This window comes from Montipora foliosa, chromosome 4 (assembly GCF_036669935.1).
Source record: "Montipora foliosa isolate CH-2021 chromosome 4, ASM3666993v2, whole genome shotgun sequence".
Lineage (NCBI taxonomy): Eukaryota > Metazoa > Cnidaria > Anthozoa > Scleractinia > Acroporidae > Montipora > Montipora foliosa.
This window is the reverse complement of record NC_090872.1, coordinates 15,559,329-15,576,499: the sequence shown is the minus strand read 5'-3', so window position 1 is coordinate 15,576,499 and position 17,171 is coordinate 15,559,329. Positions and strand designations below refer to the sequence as shown.

The 17,171-nt window shown below is 40.5% G+C and overlaps 4 protein-coding genes and 2 non-coding genes across 11 annotated transcripts in view; 4 read left to right on the top strand and 2 right to left on the bottom strand.

Annotated features, from left to right (window-relative positions):
- Positions 1–366, top strand: part of LOC138000012 (SH2 domain-containing protein 4B-like) — a 50,828-nt gene extending 50,462 nt beyond the window's left edge. For all 6 annotated transcript variants that reach the window (XM_068846117.1, XM_068846119.1, XM_068846118.1 and 3 more), the window contains one exon: positions 1–366. This exon is cut by the window's left edge and continues 807 nt beyond it. The gene's annotated coding sequence lies outside the window, so the exon portion shown is untranslated.
- Positions 367–508: 142 nt separating this feature from the next.
- On the top strand, positions 509–3,306 carry LOC138000014 (vesicular inhibitory amino acid transporter-like). Its single transcript, XM_068846122.1, has one exon. It carries the CDS (start codon positions 1,470–1,472, stop codon positions 2,790–2,792), a length of 1,323 nt encoding a protein of 440 aa, XP_068702223.1. The 5' UTR covers positions 509–1,469; the 3' UTR covers positions 2,793–3,306.
- A 2,058-nt stretch (positions 3,307–5,364) lies between these two features.
- Positions 5,365–10,594, bottom strand: LOC138000015 (vesicular inhibitory amino acid transporter-like). The gene is made up of 2 exons (XM_068846123.1): positions 10,562–10,594; positions 5,365–7,537 (listed from the first exon to the last, which is right to left on the bottom strand). Exon 2 carries the CDS (start codon positions 7,424–7,426, stop codon positions 6,107–6,109), a length of 1,320 nt encoding a protein of 439 aa, XP_068702224.1. The 5' UTR covers positions 7,427–7,537; positions 10,562–10,594; the 3' UTR covers positions 5,365–6,106.
- A 447-nt stretch (positions 10,595–11,041) lies between these two features.
- LOC137999029 (uncharacterized) lies at positions 11,042–13,262 on the top strand. Its single transcript, XM_068844857.1, has one exon. The coding sequence runs from the start codon at positions 11,326–11,328 to the stop codon at positions 12,061–12,063; it is 738 nt and encodes a 245-aa protein (XP_068700958.1). The 5' UTR covers positions 11,042–11,325; the 3' UTR covers positions 12,064–13,262.
- A 2,764-nt stretch (positions 13,263–16,026) lies between these two features.
- Trnag-ucc (transfer RNA glycine (anticodon UCC)) lies at positions 16,027–16,098 on the top strand. The gene has a single exon. It is a non-coding gene; the product is annotated as a tRNA-Gly (tRNA).
- A 303-nt stretch (positions 16,099–16,401) lies between these two features.
- Positions 16,402–16,483, bottom strand: Trnas-cga (transfer RNA serine (anticodon CGA)). Its single transcript has one exon. It is a non-coding gene; the product is annotated as a tRNA-Ser (tRNA).
- Positions 16,484–17,171: the final 688 nt, after the last annotated feature.

Sequence of the window (17,171 nt, the reverse complement as noted above, 5' to 3'; positions counted from 1 at the left end):
GTTTGTTGTGTTCGACTGGAAGCAGTGCGGATTTTTTCGTAGGACTTCTCGGCGTTTATGTTGGGTCCTTGTGCAGAGAAACATCGATTATGTTAGTGTGTCAAACTGATCCTTCGGAAACAAATCCGAAAATTAAACTCTTTTTCGGATAGATTTTCTTCTTTGTTTCGGTTAAAAACATGACCGCCGTGAGTTACCCCAAAGTTTGAAATCGTATTCTTTAACACCCTGCTGGGATCGAACATGGCCAATCTGAACAAAGAATCACTCCGCTGTTTTCTCTGTCTTGGATCAAATAGACGGAATCCATAGGAAACGTTTTAAGTTCACCACTATATGAATTAAAATGCCATCATTGACTCACTACATGTGTTATCGTATCACTTGAGTATTTTTAATTTCAGAAGTAGATTGGTCATACGAGGTTCCTATAACTCAACTGGTACTTTATGTTTGTGAAGAACTCGTGAGAACGTTGTCTCTTAGTGCATGAGGCAAATCCAGCTGAAGCTGGACTAGAATTCGAATCGATAAAATGAATTATTACACCTTATCGTTAAGTTTTGAACATAGACCAAGTGCTTCAAAGAACAATCGCGCGATCGAAAGTTGATAGTGATTTTTCTAACCCGCATAGAATGTGGCGTGTAGGAGTGGCTTTAAAATGATGAAAGAAAAACAACGAAGAGGAGTATTGTTTTCACAAAACCTACCCCAACCACTCGAAAGAAAAAAAACCCGGCAAATTCTAGGTCAGAGAGCAGCTGCCCAGTTTTTGATTTAATGGCGGATTGATATTCGCGACAGATATTTTATTTTTATGTTGCACTTCATCCGAGGTGGGCTCATAAAAGGTTCAGTTCCCCAAAAACGCGTCGACTTCGCCGGAAGCTTGCCATCTTGTGCTTTTTTACTAAAGCAGTAGGATTACTTTTGCCTACTTTAGCATTCGACATCGTTAGCGTTTCCATAACACGGAAAAAGTGACTGCAGTTACGCGTTCATTCATGGTCCAAAGGTCGAAGTTATTCAAGGTACTTTCTTTATGACGTCAAGGAAGATGTCAAGGCTTTTACCGCAATGCTTTAAATTCAAGGATTAAACTCAAGTACGATTCGTGAAATCTTGTGATAGCCTTTCATTATTACAACTCGCCAAGTCACTTATGCTTGTTTGACAGGCTAAGCTTCGTTTCAGCCACAGTTTCCCCAGGTAATCTTAGTTAAGGGAAACAATGCAGTAATTTGCATAAGAGTGAATAAGTACTGATTCCAAAGCGAAGAGAATTAACCACTCAAAATATAAAATAACTCGCTGAGCAGAAATATATAAGCTGTTCCGCGTAATGCAGTCTCTCAAACTGAAAGTTGTCAGTGCGATTAAACGCTGTGTGTCGGTTCAACTGCATGTCCTACAATAATTGACCTTAAATGATTGGTGCTTTAACCTAATAAACAGGAGTACAACCCATGGCATCTGAAAAAAAAGTAAGTAAAGGAGATTACACGCTTCTTCAAGCAGACAGCTTAGAAGACAATCTGGATGACAGTGACGGTGAGAATCGAAACAAGATAGATTCGTTATTGGAGAGAAACCTTAGTTCCTCATTTGAGACCTTTTGGAATATAAGCAATACTATTCAAGGATTACCGATTCTTGTGATTCCTTATGCAATCAGAGATGGAGGATATTTGGCTGTAATAACTCTCCTTCTGGTTGCTGCTGCATCTAATTACACTGGAAAGACTATCGTGCGATGCCTCTACGAAGAAGATACCAAATCCGGCAAGCGAATTCGCGTCCGCAATTCATATGCAGATGTGGGTCATGCTTTCTTTCCTAAGATTGGTGGGCATCTTGTCCTTGCTACACAGTTCCTGGAATTGCTTGTTGTGGCCTCGGTGTATCCTCTTTTAGTTGGAAGATTATTGGCCAAGTCCTTTCCACATATCCCCGCTCCCTGCTGGCTTTGGACGCTAATTGGCGGCATTCTCTTTCTTCCAAATATTTTCCTAAGAAACCTCTCTCAAGTAGCATGGACAAGTGTCTTAACAGTGTTATCTGCTAAAATAATTTTCATCACGGTGTTTGTGTACGGTTTGAGTCAGTTCCATAAATGGGAGCTAAGTTCTTTGAATCACTTTGACGCCAGTACGTATCCGTCAGCACTAGGAATTCTTGTAGCGAGCTACTTATCACAGCCTTTTGTTCCTTTAATCGAAGGAAGCATGCGTCACAAGGAAAAATTCAATTTCCTAATGAACTTATCTTATGGAACAATGACGTTCCTCAATGTGATCATAGGAGTGATCGCTTACATCTCATTTCATCCCAACACGGCTGAGGTTGTAACAAACAATTTGCCAGAGGGTTCATTTCGTCGAGCAGTAAATGTCATGGCAGCCGTGTTATCTTTTACATCTTATACCCTTCCAATGTTCACTATTTTCGAAATTGTTGGAAACCTCAAAGTCTCTCATTTTCAACGGGGTGCTGGTAAATCCGTTCGATATCCATTTTTTATATTTTGCCGTTTTCTGTTGGTTTCTATAAGTGTTCTTCTCTCAGCGTCACTTTCTGGCTTTACGTATTTCTTAGCTGTGGTAGGAAGCTCAGCTGGAATCAGTTTAGAGTTTGTTTTTCCTCCGCTGTTTCGCCTTAAGATTTATTGGCAAAACCTATCATGGCTAAGTATTTTCGTTGAAATTTTTGTCTTATTTTTTGGGGTTATTATGCTAATTAGTGGAACTCTGATTTCTCTCTCTTCGATAATTCAATTCTACAGCCAGTGAATTAGTAATTGTGTATAAATTCACAGTGTATTAGTGCGAACTGCTTCGAGCGATGTAACATGAGATTTTGCATTTGGATACAACTTCCTACGCAAAGTTAGAAGATATATGCCCCTAAGGCAGAAAAGAAATTTACTGCAAAAGATAGCATTTCCTGTAGGTTGAATAAGAGCTTTCGAATTAAAAAGAAATTAAAATGTGTTATACTACTTCTACTTTTCTCAAAGACATTGAAGCGATTGGCCCTAACGAAACAAAAGACCCTTAGAAACTATTAACATATTCACCACAATACCTTGAAAGGCACAACACTCGCCGTAGCTCAGAGCCAGGCCCCACGTAATTCTCCTGATCAGAAAGATCACTGAACTAATGGTCCAAGTCTCCCAGCCGACCTGAACTCCCAACGCCCAACACTTGAATTGATAAAACAAAGAATAAACCACAAGACTCAAACGCAGGTACAAATAGGGAGGTTAAGCAACAGTTACAGCTACGGTAAAAGTGATGCCAGAAAACAATATTGATGCATGCATATCATTACATGAAGCCCTGTATGGAAAGACAACGTGGGCATGCAACAGTGACTTCCCTTACCATTTTTGTGCCAGAGACTCTGAAGTCGTTTGAGACGTTTAAGTCGTTAAGGCCCGTTTAAACGGTTTCAACATTTGACCAACATTTGCTCAACAAACGTTGAACCGATGTTGGGCAAATGTTGGACGCAAAAATGAAGTTGTGCCAACATTGATTGCGCGGAACTAAGAAGTAGAAACCAAACTCTCTCATCCAGATACACTACGCTATATTGACTTTTGCGGCCTGATGTCAGCATGCGTTAGTTCTACAATTGTTGAACAGAGTGTTCAAACGGCTTCAACACCATTGAAACATTTTCGACAACAAAGGAAAAGTTGAATCGATGTTGAATGAATGTTTAAAAAACCGATTTAAACTTGATTCAACACGATGAAATGGTATATGAAATGAATCACGAGGTCACGGGTTCAAACCCCGTTGAAGTCCTGAATTTTTCAGGCATCTCTACGCAATTGTAAAAATTGCGTTCATAACTGCGAAGATCATAGCTTCACTTGTCAACACGCTTTCAACAAACTTTTAACATTGTTTTACGCTTTCAACAATGCTGGGCGACCTGTTCAAACACACCCAACATTTGGTTCAACTAAGTGTTGAATGCATATTGAAGCAAATGTTGAAATCGTTTAAACGGGTCATTAGGTCGGTCACCAGTGGAATGCATCTCTGCCCAATTAGTTGTTTTTATACTACAACGGCAAAGTCGTCTCGTGACGATCAAAGTTATATTTTCATTGACCTTGCCGTTTTCGTTATCATGAAAGATCGGAATCGTCCCCAAACCTGAAGGTTTTTGCTCACCTTGCTCGACATTATTATTGCGAGACACAATAATGCTGAATGGCCTGCAGAACACAAATGGTTGAGGTAGACACGACGAACAAAGGCCGCATCGAATTCAATGGAGGCAAAAACACCACAATAATGCAAAATGGCTTACGAGTTTAAAATGACCTTGCTGACTTAAAAACCAACAAGACACACGAAAACGACGCAAGAACCAAACGGAAAAGACTGGTATGGCCTAACCAATACCCACCTGTGCCCTAAACCAATAAAAGCTCAACAAGAAACAAATGGCCCAACTTATCCACAACAACAGCAAAGTTAACCTCGATGGACAGACACCTCTCTTCCCCTCCCCTTCCCTAAAACAAAAAAACCTGAACGGAACTCAGTGAAAGTGAACCAGAAACCGTATAGGTTTGTTTAGTTTCTGACTGGCCAATTCATTTCGGAGGAAAACAAAACAAAAATAATACGGATCGGTGATCAATGAAATAACAGGTCCGACAGCAACACAGGCGTAGCCAGGATTTTTCAAAGGGGGGGTCACACTGTGGCGTTTTTGCCACCTGAATATTGTAGGTTGTTTGCTTGAAAAAAAGTTACAATAGGGGAGTCACGGGCACCCCAGGACCCCCCTAGCTCCGCCCTTGTGACATAATATTCGGCTTGGGAGGCCAACGCGTTATCCGTTGCGCTACAGAGTCCATTGTCTTTAAGACATTTTTTGGCATATTTTTTAAGGGTACTGAATAAGCTGGAACACCATTGGTGAACCGCAAGAGAAAATGAGGGGACAGAGAGGGAGGCTCCCGGTCCAGCCCTTGGGATATGTCATGTCCACGAAAGTTATTTTTAGACGAGCGGAAGTCTTCCGAGACGTCCGCATGCAGGCCAACTTCGGTCCGATGTTTGAAAGAAAATAAATATTCATCAGCCTTCCACGTGCACCGTCATTTTCTCTTTTCACTAAGAACCTGAGAGCGAGGCAAGACTGCATGCGGACGTCTCGGAAGACAGACTTCCGCTAGAACAAAGACTTCCGCTCGTCTAAAAATAACTTTCGTGGACATAACATATCCCGGCCAACGCCCTGAGCCTCCGTCTCTGTCCCCTCATTTTCTCTTGTGAACCGTTATGACTATACGTTCATTGTATGTTGGTTAACACCAGGACGCGGATACCGTTCTTTGGAACAATAGTTGAACCTATTCTTTAAGTCACTTGTTTCGCTAAAACTAAATCAGCGCAGATCGGAAAGCCAATGATGGTGCCTACTACTTACCATTTGAAGGAACTGACCGCAGCCAGCTAAGACCGGGCACTTCGAGGATGATATATCCTCCTCCAGAGAAATGCCAGAGATTATCATTCGAGTGTTCCTCCAAATTGTGGCATTTTCTTTTCGGGTCTGGCCGGTCAGTTCTGTCAAATGGAAATTGTCCTAATTAAATTCCAGATCAGGAAATCGCATTTGTTCATGAGATAGTTTTCAACTTATTTCTGTGCTGTATAACCTTTAGTAATTGCATTGTAGAAAAAGAATCAGCTTGGAATTATGCTCTCATCCTCATCGGCTAGGGTGCGCTGCTGTTCGCTGCGTTGGAGAGATTTTCTTTCACTGAGTCACGAAAGGCTTCATCAAAAGACTGTCGGCCTAAACATACTGTAAGACCAAGTTGAAGTTTGTCCTCTACTTTGCTGAGATAACATCACTCGATTTTGTGCGCATATTATGTTTTTCATATAGATCCTATAAATTGACCAAAACTGAGCGACTCTCGAATTGTGTATAGGATAAACTACAGAGTTCTCGAGAACAGTAAATACAAGAGAAACGAATGAATGATCTTTAATCAAGAACATGTATTGGACTCTATTTAAGTGTTGGTTGTTAACTCCATGTGCAAATTCTTCCTGTTTTCCCACTATGAACAACGGTTCATGATTCGTTGCCTGTAAGTATAGATCATGGAGCGGCCTGAAAAGTAAGCTCCTGTCAACGACACACAAATGCCTACAGAAAATAGAGCAACATCTAGAACAATATTGCACCACGACATATCTTGAGAGTATAGCTTAATATGAAACAGCGGCGGAAATATAAACTCTAAACTGATACCAGCTATGCTGCCAACAAAGGCTAAAAAATAGGTGTACGCAGGTAATGAAGCCGCGAGAAATACACTTACAGAAATTAAAGATGCCCGAAACACAAAAATACTTGGACTAAAAATGGATTTCCCGAAATCTTGTGGTAAGCATGCGAGGTTAGAATGTTCAACGATTTCGAAAATAGTGAACATTGGAAGGGTATAAGATGTAAAAGATAACACGGCTGCCATGACATTTACTGCTCGACGAAATGAACCCTCTGGCAAATTGTTTGTTACAACCTCAGCCGTGTTGGGATGAAATGAGATGTAAGCGACCACTCCTATGATCACATTGAGGAACGTCATTGTTCCATAAGATAAGTTCATTAGGAAATTGAATTTTTCCTTGTGACGCATGCTTCCTTCGATTAGAGGAACAAAAGGCTGTGATAAGTAACTCGCTACAAGAATTCCTAGTGCTGACGGATACGTACTGGCGTCAAAGTGATTCAAAGAACTTAGCTCCCATTTATGGAACTGACTCAAACTGTACACAAACACCGTGATGAAAATTATTTTAGCAGATAACACCGTTAAGACACTTGTCCATGCTACTTGAGAGAGGTTTCTTAGGAAAATATTTGGAAGAAAGAGAATGCCGCCAATTAGCGTCCAAAGCCAGCAGGGAGCGGGGATATGTGGAAAGGACTTGGCCAATAATCTTCCAACTAAAAGAGGATACACCGAGGCCACAACAAGCAATTCCAGGAACTGTGTAGCAAGGACAAGATGCCCACCAATCTTAGGAAAGAAAGCATGACCCACATCTGCATATGAATTGCGGACGCGAATTCGCTTGCCGGATTTGGTATCTTCTTCGTAGAGGCAACGGACGATAGTCTTTCCAGTGTAATTAGATGCAGCAGCAACCAGTAGGAGAGTTATTACAGCCAAATATCCTCCATTTCTGATTGCATAAGGAATCACAAGAATCGGTAATCCTTGAATAGTATTGCTTATGTTCCAAAACGTTGCAAAAGAAGAGGCCTGGGTTTCTTTTGTTGGCAAAGGTGTTTCCTTTTTATCCCTCTCTTCGCAAGTTTCCAGGTTATCAATTGCAATGTCTTCTGCTTTTTTGTAGTTGACTGACATTATGTTTTCCGTGTCTTTGTAGTATAATGGTTGTTCTGTCTTGTTAAGTGTTAAAGTACTGTAAGTTGGAGATTTGCACAAACAGCTGAACTTCCTTTCAAGCTCCTGACTCTGTGAAAATAAACATGAATAGACCTCTAACCATTAACATGAGACTTATTTAAGTCCATCATGGTCTTCCTCTGCTTGATCGCGCGCCATATTGCTCATTCTGAGTTAATGAGACAATTTTACAGCTATCCTTTCCATGGAAAATGTTATGTACTGATTGTTGTTGAGAGCTCCAAATAGTTGGTTGTGGAATCGATGCCTTTGTTTAGAAAATTGCGGTTGTTTGTCCTCAAGTGTTTACCAAAAGCATATAATCAAAATAAACAAAACAGAACCAGGCTAGACGCTGGGTGTTGAATCAAGCTAAGCGACTGAATGAGAACCAATCATATAGTACGAGAGAGGAATAAAGTTTGTGAAAACTGTTTTCCCGATAGCTGTAGCTATACGTGTCTCAAAGGCGGCTCTGTACTGTGATTTCCGTAACAGGTTGTGTCAGTGTATTAATGATAAACAACTGGTGTTCACAACATGGATGACTTGTTAAAATCAATCGGTCATATTTTTTAAATTCCCACCCATACTCCTCACGCCAAGTTCTTTGTTAATGGTCTGCCTGATCTACGGAACAAAAACAGAATTTCTTCCGGAAACAAGATCCCAGGCGGCAATTGCTAACCCAATATTATGATAATTCTGCTGTAGCTTCTTCCCACCGATGTTTCTGAAGACGTTGAGTACAAGTTAAATGCGCCGAGGAGAAAATTGTGGTTTGAAAGAAGTTACTCCGTGTTATTTGAGAGACTATATATGAACGACCCATATTTGAGCTGCCGAAAGAAGCAGGTTAATTAAGATTTTCGATCAGCGCATGCGCATTCACGAACGTTACTCATGAGATGCGATGATCTCAATCTTAAGATGTTTCTTTCTGCATTTTTCTGAAATATCAAGAGTCCATTATCAAGAGTAAGATTCTGGTATCAGGTTTTTCCCCATCAGCGTCAGAAGAGTGCAAGCCTATTTTAAAACAACGACTTGCGGTAAAATAAACAATAGACCAAATCGGCTAACTCAATGTTGTACTCAATTCAAATCTTTCCGGGTTAATATTCTTTGTGTATTGTATTTGCATTATAACTCAGCATTCACATTTAAATCTTACGGAAATACCTGGAAGAAAACGTTTTATTCCCAAAGGCTTTGAATTGGTTGCAACATTGGTGTATTGTTTATTTTTTATTTTTTAGTTTAAAAATTAACACTTTTCTGATGCTGATGGGGACTAGGCTAATTTGCTTTGTTAAGAGTACAAAATGACACTCTGCGCTCCATTGATGACGGGAAGGAAGTCATCTTGGTCCTCTTGGACCTTTCAGCCGCATTTGACACCATTGATCACGGTATCCTGATTGACAAACTCCGTACACAGTTTGACGTCACCGACACGGTTCTCAAGTCTTACACTCAGTACGATCCCAAAAGGTTGTTATCGGATCCACAGAATTTAAGACTCAGTTGTTGACGTCCGGCGTCCCACAGGGGTTCGTTTTGGGGCCTCCTGCTATTCATACTATACGCTCCAGTTGAGGCCGTTATAAAATCTTACGGCCTCGATTGCATGATGCACGCCAATGACTCCCAAGTTTATGTAACAGCAAATCTAGAAGATAGGCAGGCCACTATCACCAATCTCGAACAATGCTATGTGATGTTCAAGCATTTTCTCCGATAATATGCTTAGTTGCAATCCTAAGGAACTGAAATAGTTCATTTTCACTCACGGTTCTCCTATCCGGTTCTGTTCTATAGTTTTCCGAAGAAAAAGATCAAGATTTTGAAATCTGTGAAATTAAGCAACAGGATGTCTCTTCTGAAGTGTTAGTCACCTCAAATGATGTAAAATGTCATTTTACCTAACAAATAAATGCAAATCAGGGGAAAATACTTAATATATTGACCGAGCTCCTGGAGGGGGGACTGGAAACTATACATTTCAAGAAAGCTTGTAATACTACTGTATTAGCTTTTTACCGGATGCACCGCAAAAAGCATAACCAAATTATCGAATATTTCCGTTCGTCATATTTTACCTGCAAGGATAAACGCGTGATTACCAAGGCAGTTTGTCTTTAGTTGAGAAATGTTTATGAAGTGCGGTTTAGAGGTGAATTGAAGAAATGATCGCACTTACTATACAATTTAAGCAATTTTCTTTTTATAGGCATCCGAACCCATAACCTCTGTGATTCCAGTGCAGTGCTCTTATCAACTGAGTTGAGAGCAGGCCAATTTGTTTTCCTGAATATTTGTGAAGCGTCTTATACTTGTGCTTCTGCTGTCGTCAATTGTGAGAATCAGGCTTAATAGTAGCTTTGACCTGCAATAAACTGGAAAAAGCGTAACGTCTACATTGTTTTAATTGGCTGATTCTTGCAGCCCCCTCGTGGATTCGTGAAAATTCCTACGAGCGCATAATCGTTCGTTATTATTATTATTATTATTATTCTTGGGTGATCGCTGATGGATTCTTAATTGGAATACATATCTTTCGCATATAGTCTCTCATATCTACATCCTCTTGGGTTTTATTACGATCTCACAGAAATGGTCGTCTTTCAGTTGACTTGACAGCTCAATTGGAGGAGCTCTGATCCGGTATCGCAGAGATCATTAGTTAAAATCCCGCAAAGCATTAATTTTTCACGTTTTCTCTCGTTTCCAACGTTCGCAACTTTCTCGTTGTTTAAACCTGTTTTGTCTGCCTGCTTGGTCAACACCCCCTCTCACAAAATCTACCCTGTTATGGTTAGCGGTTCAAAACTATGCGGAAAAAGAAGAACTTAGCAAGTGCTCTTGGTATCCAAAAAGAAAAGTGGGGGTAACCATGCATTTTTCAGAGATAATTAAGCTTCAATTTGGCAAAGAACGCAATACATTGCTTTGTATTCTAAAGCTTTTACAAATATTGTTGATTAACTATCTTCGAAAAATGCGTGGTTACCCCCAATTTTCTTTTTGGATTTCAATAATACTTGTTAAGATCTGCTTTTCCCGCATATTCCGGAAACCGCGTAAAAATACCTTTGAATTCGTAGGCACCGTCCTTAAAGTCACGCGAGGTGATATGGAATCTGTAAACAGGTATAGGCATGTGTCGACGTGCGCATTTAAATTTTATGTATTCTTTGTCTGTGTTTGGGCGGTAACCAACAGTTTCGGTCCTTTGCACTAAACGGGTTTCAAAAGTCTTTAACATAAAACTGTGTTTGGTTTACTCATAGGTAATAAAGAATTAAGCCGCTAAATCTTATTAAATGCCAGAATGTTTTTTATCCGCACTTTTATAGCTTTTCCTTATTTAACTGAGTGCTGGTAGTAAAACAATGAATGGACATATCAATGCTTTAAATTGACAAAGAGGCCAATGGCACATGCTTAAAATTCATTCCTGAGAAACAGGTACCCGACTTTGAGTCTGCAACATGATTGGTTGAGGTATAGCAAATAATCACAAACAAGCAACCAGGGAAACCTACAAAATCACCTGTTGGCACTGTCAGGTTTGGCCACATTGATGCGCTTTCTGCAGTTTGTTGTTAAAATTCGGCGCGCCTAGCCTTAGGTTGTTGACCTCTAACAATCGAAGGAACATTACTGTTGGGGATTTTGAGGTTTTGCTACCTAAGGGGATACCAGTATAAAGGTACATGCAATTTACAAAGGGTTGCATTAGCTGGAAAACCGCCGCTAACACAAACACAGGAGAACTCACTTTAAGCTACCGTTCTCGACCATGATACTCCTTGCGAAAACGACGCGCAACTTCAAACGGAAGCCTCTAAGTAATGTCGCTCTGTCATAGATTCAAACGATTTTGCTTGCAGTTATTTAAGAGTTTCTGGCCAGACAGAAGAGAGCGGGATTCTTTAGACTGCAAAAAACCTGAGAATTTTTGCAATGGGGAGAAGCAGACGTCGTTGCAATATGCGAGAGGAGAAATTCAGGGAGCAGAATTTGGCTGTAACGATTTAGTGGATGGACCATTAGTTTCCCATGGAATAACATTCTCTAGCCAAGAAGAGAAAGACAATTTTAACTCCAAGATGAAAGAAATGCAAACAATATTTGTAAAGGAACTTACGGCAATAAAAAAACAGCACGAGCGACTCAAAGTTGGAAGAGTTATTCTACAACAAAGGTTCTCTGAATTGGAACAAATTTTGCAAACAGATTTGAAGACCTTTACGATTATCGAACTCAAAACAGTTACTGAAGATCCAACGTTATCCATCGAAGAGCTGCAGCTTTTGAGTGAAATGGAAGAAATTTTGGTAAGGCTAGAGAAAGAACAAGAAGAGCTTCTTTCGCTTGAGAAATATTTGGAAATTGAACTACATGAGAGAACGTTTTTCCCCGAGCCTGTTTTGCCCCGCCACAGAAAAATCGAAGACGAATTCTCCAAAAGAATGAAAGAAGATGGTGGGTTGAAGTATAAAAGCTTTGATGAGACCGTTCAGCTTCTCACTTATCGCTGTCTTCCACCTCCGCTGTCTTTAGATCAGCTATTGGAAAGTGATAGGTGACACAAAAAGTTCGCTAGCTTGCCTCGATGGCTGCGAGGCGTAAATTTAGCGGGCCCGAAAGTAGATTGATCTAGAAGGTGGTTATGTACTAAGCAAGTCTTTTACATTGGTCGTCTGCGCGACTATTTCATAGTTCTCAAATTGCCGGTCTTTGTTATTCAACAACTATTGTTTAATACAGCAAAAAAAAAAAAAACAAACAAAAACAAAAACAAAATAACAGTGAAAATCAAACAGATTTGGGAAAGTGTCAATTAAAATCTGAAATCTTTTTCCTACCTTCTTTAAAATGTTCAAGACAATTTGCGACGCCATGCTTTCCTAGTGATACGTAAATGACTGTTTCTATTAATATTTGGGAACTTAAGCACGACAACCGGAAGTGAACCGTTTTCTCTTTTAACTTGTCTTTACACAACCACATTTATATTGCTAAAAATCTTTTCTCCGTTAGAGATGATAAGTATAAAAATCTGGGAAACACCACTGTCCAAGCACGCGAAATTTTCTCTTCCGGTTGCCGTCCACGTCTCAAAAACGCCTTCCCTATTAGGGAGCTTAAGCACGCGCGTGTTTCTTCTCACAAACGCGCTTGCTAAGCTCCCTAATATTATTATCCGACATCACGGTAGTGCAGCTCAGACATTTTAAAAACAAGGTGAATACGATTTCTCTAATAATTGCAAACAACGAGGTTTTGATAAATTTGTTTCTTTACTCTTTTGTTTGTGCCATATAAAATAACATAAAAAGGCCTCTATTCAGGAGGTCAATGGTACTGGGGTGCAGTGATGGCGTAGTGGCGAGAGCATTCGCTTCCCACCAGTGTGGCCTGGGTTCGATTCCCAAAGTCGGCGTCTTATGTGGGTCGAGTTTGTTGCTCCTCTACTCTGCACCGAGAAAACCGACATTTGTCATTTGATTTGCGTTAACGGGGCTCGAAAGGGTTTATAGCTACGCGCACGCGAAATCTACACAAGCCATAACTAAAAAACAAGCCCGTTTAAGGCTCTCCTTTGGTCGGGACGGGCAAAAAACCAAGCGGGACGAAGGAAAAAGCGGGTGCAAGAAAGAAAAGTGAGCAAAGATTAGAGTCTAGCAGCAGCTTTTGATGATCTCCTGAGTCTATATCGTAATTTCTCGGTTTTTCGCACGCGTCCCTTCTTACAGCTCGCAGAAAAATCTAAATGAACTCTAAAAAGGGAAAAACCATGAAAATTTAAAAAAGGTACTTCGACCCTAGCATGCGAACGCAGATGTGTTTACGGCGGTCGTTTCTCTCCGCTAAGAGAAACGACCACCGTAAATACGTCTGCGCCTACGGCTCATGCAATTTTCAAAAAATTTCAAAACATCGCTCGTGCCCATAAATCACGAAATGCACGAGCAAGTTCATAAGATTTTTTATTACTGGGTTGCCAGTATGGCAAACCAGTCGGAAATTAAAATGGGTGTCATTTAGTCGTTTTCTTTCTTTTTTTTCCGTGTCGGGAAAAATCTTTCCTGACACTCTCCTGCTAAGTAGTGTCTTTGTGGGTAGAGTCATCTGCACTTATCTTCAGGGGGTTCTCATCGGCTGGGAGGTTCGTATAGAGAAAAACTCAGTGCTCGAAGTCTTGAGTACGGCCCGAGGTAACCTGCAATCAGGCGTACTTTTCCTTAGACATGGTGTGAAAAGGTACTTTTTAGTGCCCTGTCTCAAGAAAAGTACGCTTGATCGCAGGTTAGGCCCGAGGCCGCAGGCCGAGGGACGTACTCAGAAATGAACCAAGGCAAACTGGTTTGCAAAAAAAAAGATGAACCAAGGCAAACTGGTTTTCAAAAAGTCTTTCTACGCGCTCTACGTCGCACTGTCACAGTTGACTTATAACTGAAAAAAGCGCTCCGAAATGGTGATGCTTACTAATACAGGTATATTTTTGCGCAGTTTAAACTATCCGGAGAAAGTAGATCTTAGTAAGTACTCTTGGTATCCAAAAAGAAAATTGGGGGTAACTATGCATTTTTGAGAGATAATTATGCTTTAATTTGAGAAAGAACGCCATACATTGCTTTGTATTTTAAAACTTTTACAAATATTATTCATGAATTATCTTTGAAAAGTGCGTGCTTACCCACAATTTTCTTTTTGGATTTCAATAACACTTGTTAAGATCTAAATTTCCTGCATAGTCATAAACCGGGGTAAAAATTTCTTTAATTAGTAGGCACCGTCCTTAAGCTCGATTTAAAATTGGGAGATAAGAAACGTTGAATAAGAGGGATTTGTAGGATCAATGACCGTCGATATTCAGAGCGACAGATCAAAATAGTACTGTCTTGAGATTTTACTCTTATCGAACGAACAAAGAAATGACAGCTTGGGAGGAACAGCTTCAAAGCACAAACTTCAAGGCCAACAAGGTAACAAGAGCACTAAATAATAATAAAGAACTCTCGTGCGTCTCACGATGTGGTCACTTGTGACGTAGATCGCGACGTTTCCACTGCATAAGTCTTCGTTGAGGTCGACTGGTTACGCGTCACCTTTTAAGCAGGATGCTCCGCTGTGATTGGTTGGTTTTCAGCAGACTTGTGCATTTCAATCCTCGCTGTTTCGGTGTGTTGTTCCTTCTTCGGTCCGCTGTCGTACGGTTCTCCTGTTGTTGTGTTTCTTGATCGTGGGCATCCATGCTTCCGCGGGATTTTCTGTTCCACTACCCCTGTTGATGTTGTTATGGTGAAGTCTTATGTGAATCGCCTCTTTGACCCTGGGTATGTACCAATGAGGATCACGATCAATAAACTTTACTTCGCTCCAAAGCGGGTTGCTACATGCGGGTTGTATATATATATTTTTTCTACTTTGTTAAATTTTAAATTATTTAAATAAAATGATGATGATGATGAGGCGGGTTCTAAAACGGCGGAGGTCTGGGTACGGGAAAGTCGGATGTCTCGCTCATGTTCTTTGATTCTATCTTGCATAGGTCTTCCAGTCTCACCGATGTAGACTTAACCGCATAAACCACGCCATCTTGTTTAGTCGGCTCGACAGCGTCTTTTGGTCGTACCAGATGTGATCTTAATGTAGTCTCCGACTTGAAAACGGCGCGTATGCCTTGTTGCTGTAGGCAGCGGCGAAGTTGTTCGGATGGGTCTCTGACATAGGGTAAAACCGCAGTAGACTTATACTCGATCGCGGACTCAGCACTGCTACTCGGTTTCTTGGTCTTGGTGATTCTCCGCAGGAAAGAAAGAGGGTAACCATTAGAGACAAGAACAGAAGACAGGTGCTTCTTCTCCTTGGAGATAACAGAAGGTTTTGTTACGAGACGTTTGGCGCGCTTGTAGAGGCACTTGACAATAACGTCCGGACATCAACATCAACAGGGATAGTGGAATGGAAATTCCGGAAGCATGGATGCCCACGATCAAGAACCACAACAACAGGAGAACCGTACGACAGCGTACCGCCGAAGGAACAACACACCGAAACAGCGAGGATCAAAATGCACCAGTCGACCTCATCGCCTGATGAAGACTAGCAGTATGTAGTGGAAACGTCGCGATCTACATCACAAGTGACCACCTCTTGAGACAAACGACAATTCTTTATTATTATTGTACTTCACTAGAATGAATAACAGCAACCTTTTTTTACGACAAGAGCACTAAAGTTTACTCTAATCATTTTGCCGGTGGATACCGTTGGTCGTTGTGATAATTGCGGGAAGCCTATTTTGTATAGGAAAGGTTATCTCAATTTGTTTCCAGAGCAACTTCCTTATTGCACTCTACCACCTATTTATGCATTCGTGATTGACCAATCAGAAGCGTGATATTTTGTTGATTATATAATAAGGGTATTTAGACCCTTGACATATATTTTGCAAGGGATTTTTTAGGATTCCGTTAATTTTTTTTTTGGTCATCGTGAATGACTTAAACTATTCGTTTAATTTCCATCGATAATTGTTGTGTGCGTTGGTGGTATAGTGGTGAGCATAGCTGCCTTCCAAGCAGTTGACCCGGGTTCGATTCCCGGCCAACGCAGTGCAATTTTTGCGCCTAAATAGTTCGGTCAACCATAGTATGTCAACTACGTTTTCCTCTTTTTCAGTGTCGTCTTATTTATTTTATTATTGTATCTCAGTTTACTTTCTAGTAGTAAAACAAACAATTAAGTTTGGATATTTTATAATAAAATCCAAGGGGACAAACAAAACAGGACAAATTTCTGTATTGAAATTTTGCTTTGGTGGGTAATGCGTGTACTGGCTGTGGAATCAGTGCGACAATTAAAAGCAAAATAACGAAGTTAAAACTTTTAATGATATAAAATTAAAATCGTATTTGCGCTGCGAGCAGGATTCGAACCTGCGCGGGAAGATCCCATTGGATTTCGAGTCCAACGCCTTAACCACTCGGCCATCACAGCGACTAACGCTACACAGGGAGGAATTAATTATCAAATTTCTTTCTTACTAACTGACCCTTATTGAAATGTCAGCGGTATTTATGGGGCCGAGTATTGGTGTGATAGCACGAAGAATGAAATAAGCTCCAATACATCTCTTTTTCCCAAGGTTAGCTTTTAACTGCCCGCATTGGTGAAGTTATATTTTATTTAGTTTGTGATATTTTTTTCCAACGTACGCCCACATTCTGCAAATATATTAGTTCATAATTTCCTTTAGATCAATGTGGGCCGTGGACTTAAAATTCCGGATACTTTTGACAGTAACGTCATTCAATCGTTTTCCAAATTTTAAAGAGACCACGTATAAATGGTGACACGGAGCCTACTCGGAAAATCATCCGAGTCCTTCCGACTGAAGTCGGGCTTATGTCCTTCCAGTGCTTACACTTGTAAGCATTGTAAGCATTGTAAGCAAACTTGTAGTTTGTGGAATCAAGTGTCTTTAATACAAGGTGCTGCTGCATTGCTAGTCGTGCATCGGTACTTCAGAATTGTAATACAAGCTAAACTGCAGAATACCCGGACACTTATTGACATATGAATGGCGTGTATGGTTATATGGCTCCTTCCTCAGACAATGCCGCTTGCAAGAACATGCAGTTAGTCTTTACTTCTTACTTTCGTTATTTTTTTCAATGGAGATTGG

Excerpts from the sequence above, each read along its gene's own strand:
- LOC138000014 (XM_068846122.1), top strand. The coding sequence starts at position 1,470 with ATGGCATCTGAAAAAAAAGTAAGTAAAGGAGATTACACGCTTCTTCAA.
- LOC138000015 (XM_068846123.1), bottom strand. The coding sequence starts at position 7,426 with ATGTCAGTCAACTACAAAAAAGCAGAAGACATTGCAATTGATAACCTG.
- LOC137999029 (XM_068844857.1), top strand. The coding sequence starts at position 11,326 with ATGTCGCTCTGTCATAGATTCAAACGATTTTGCTTGCAGTTATTTAAG.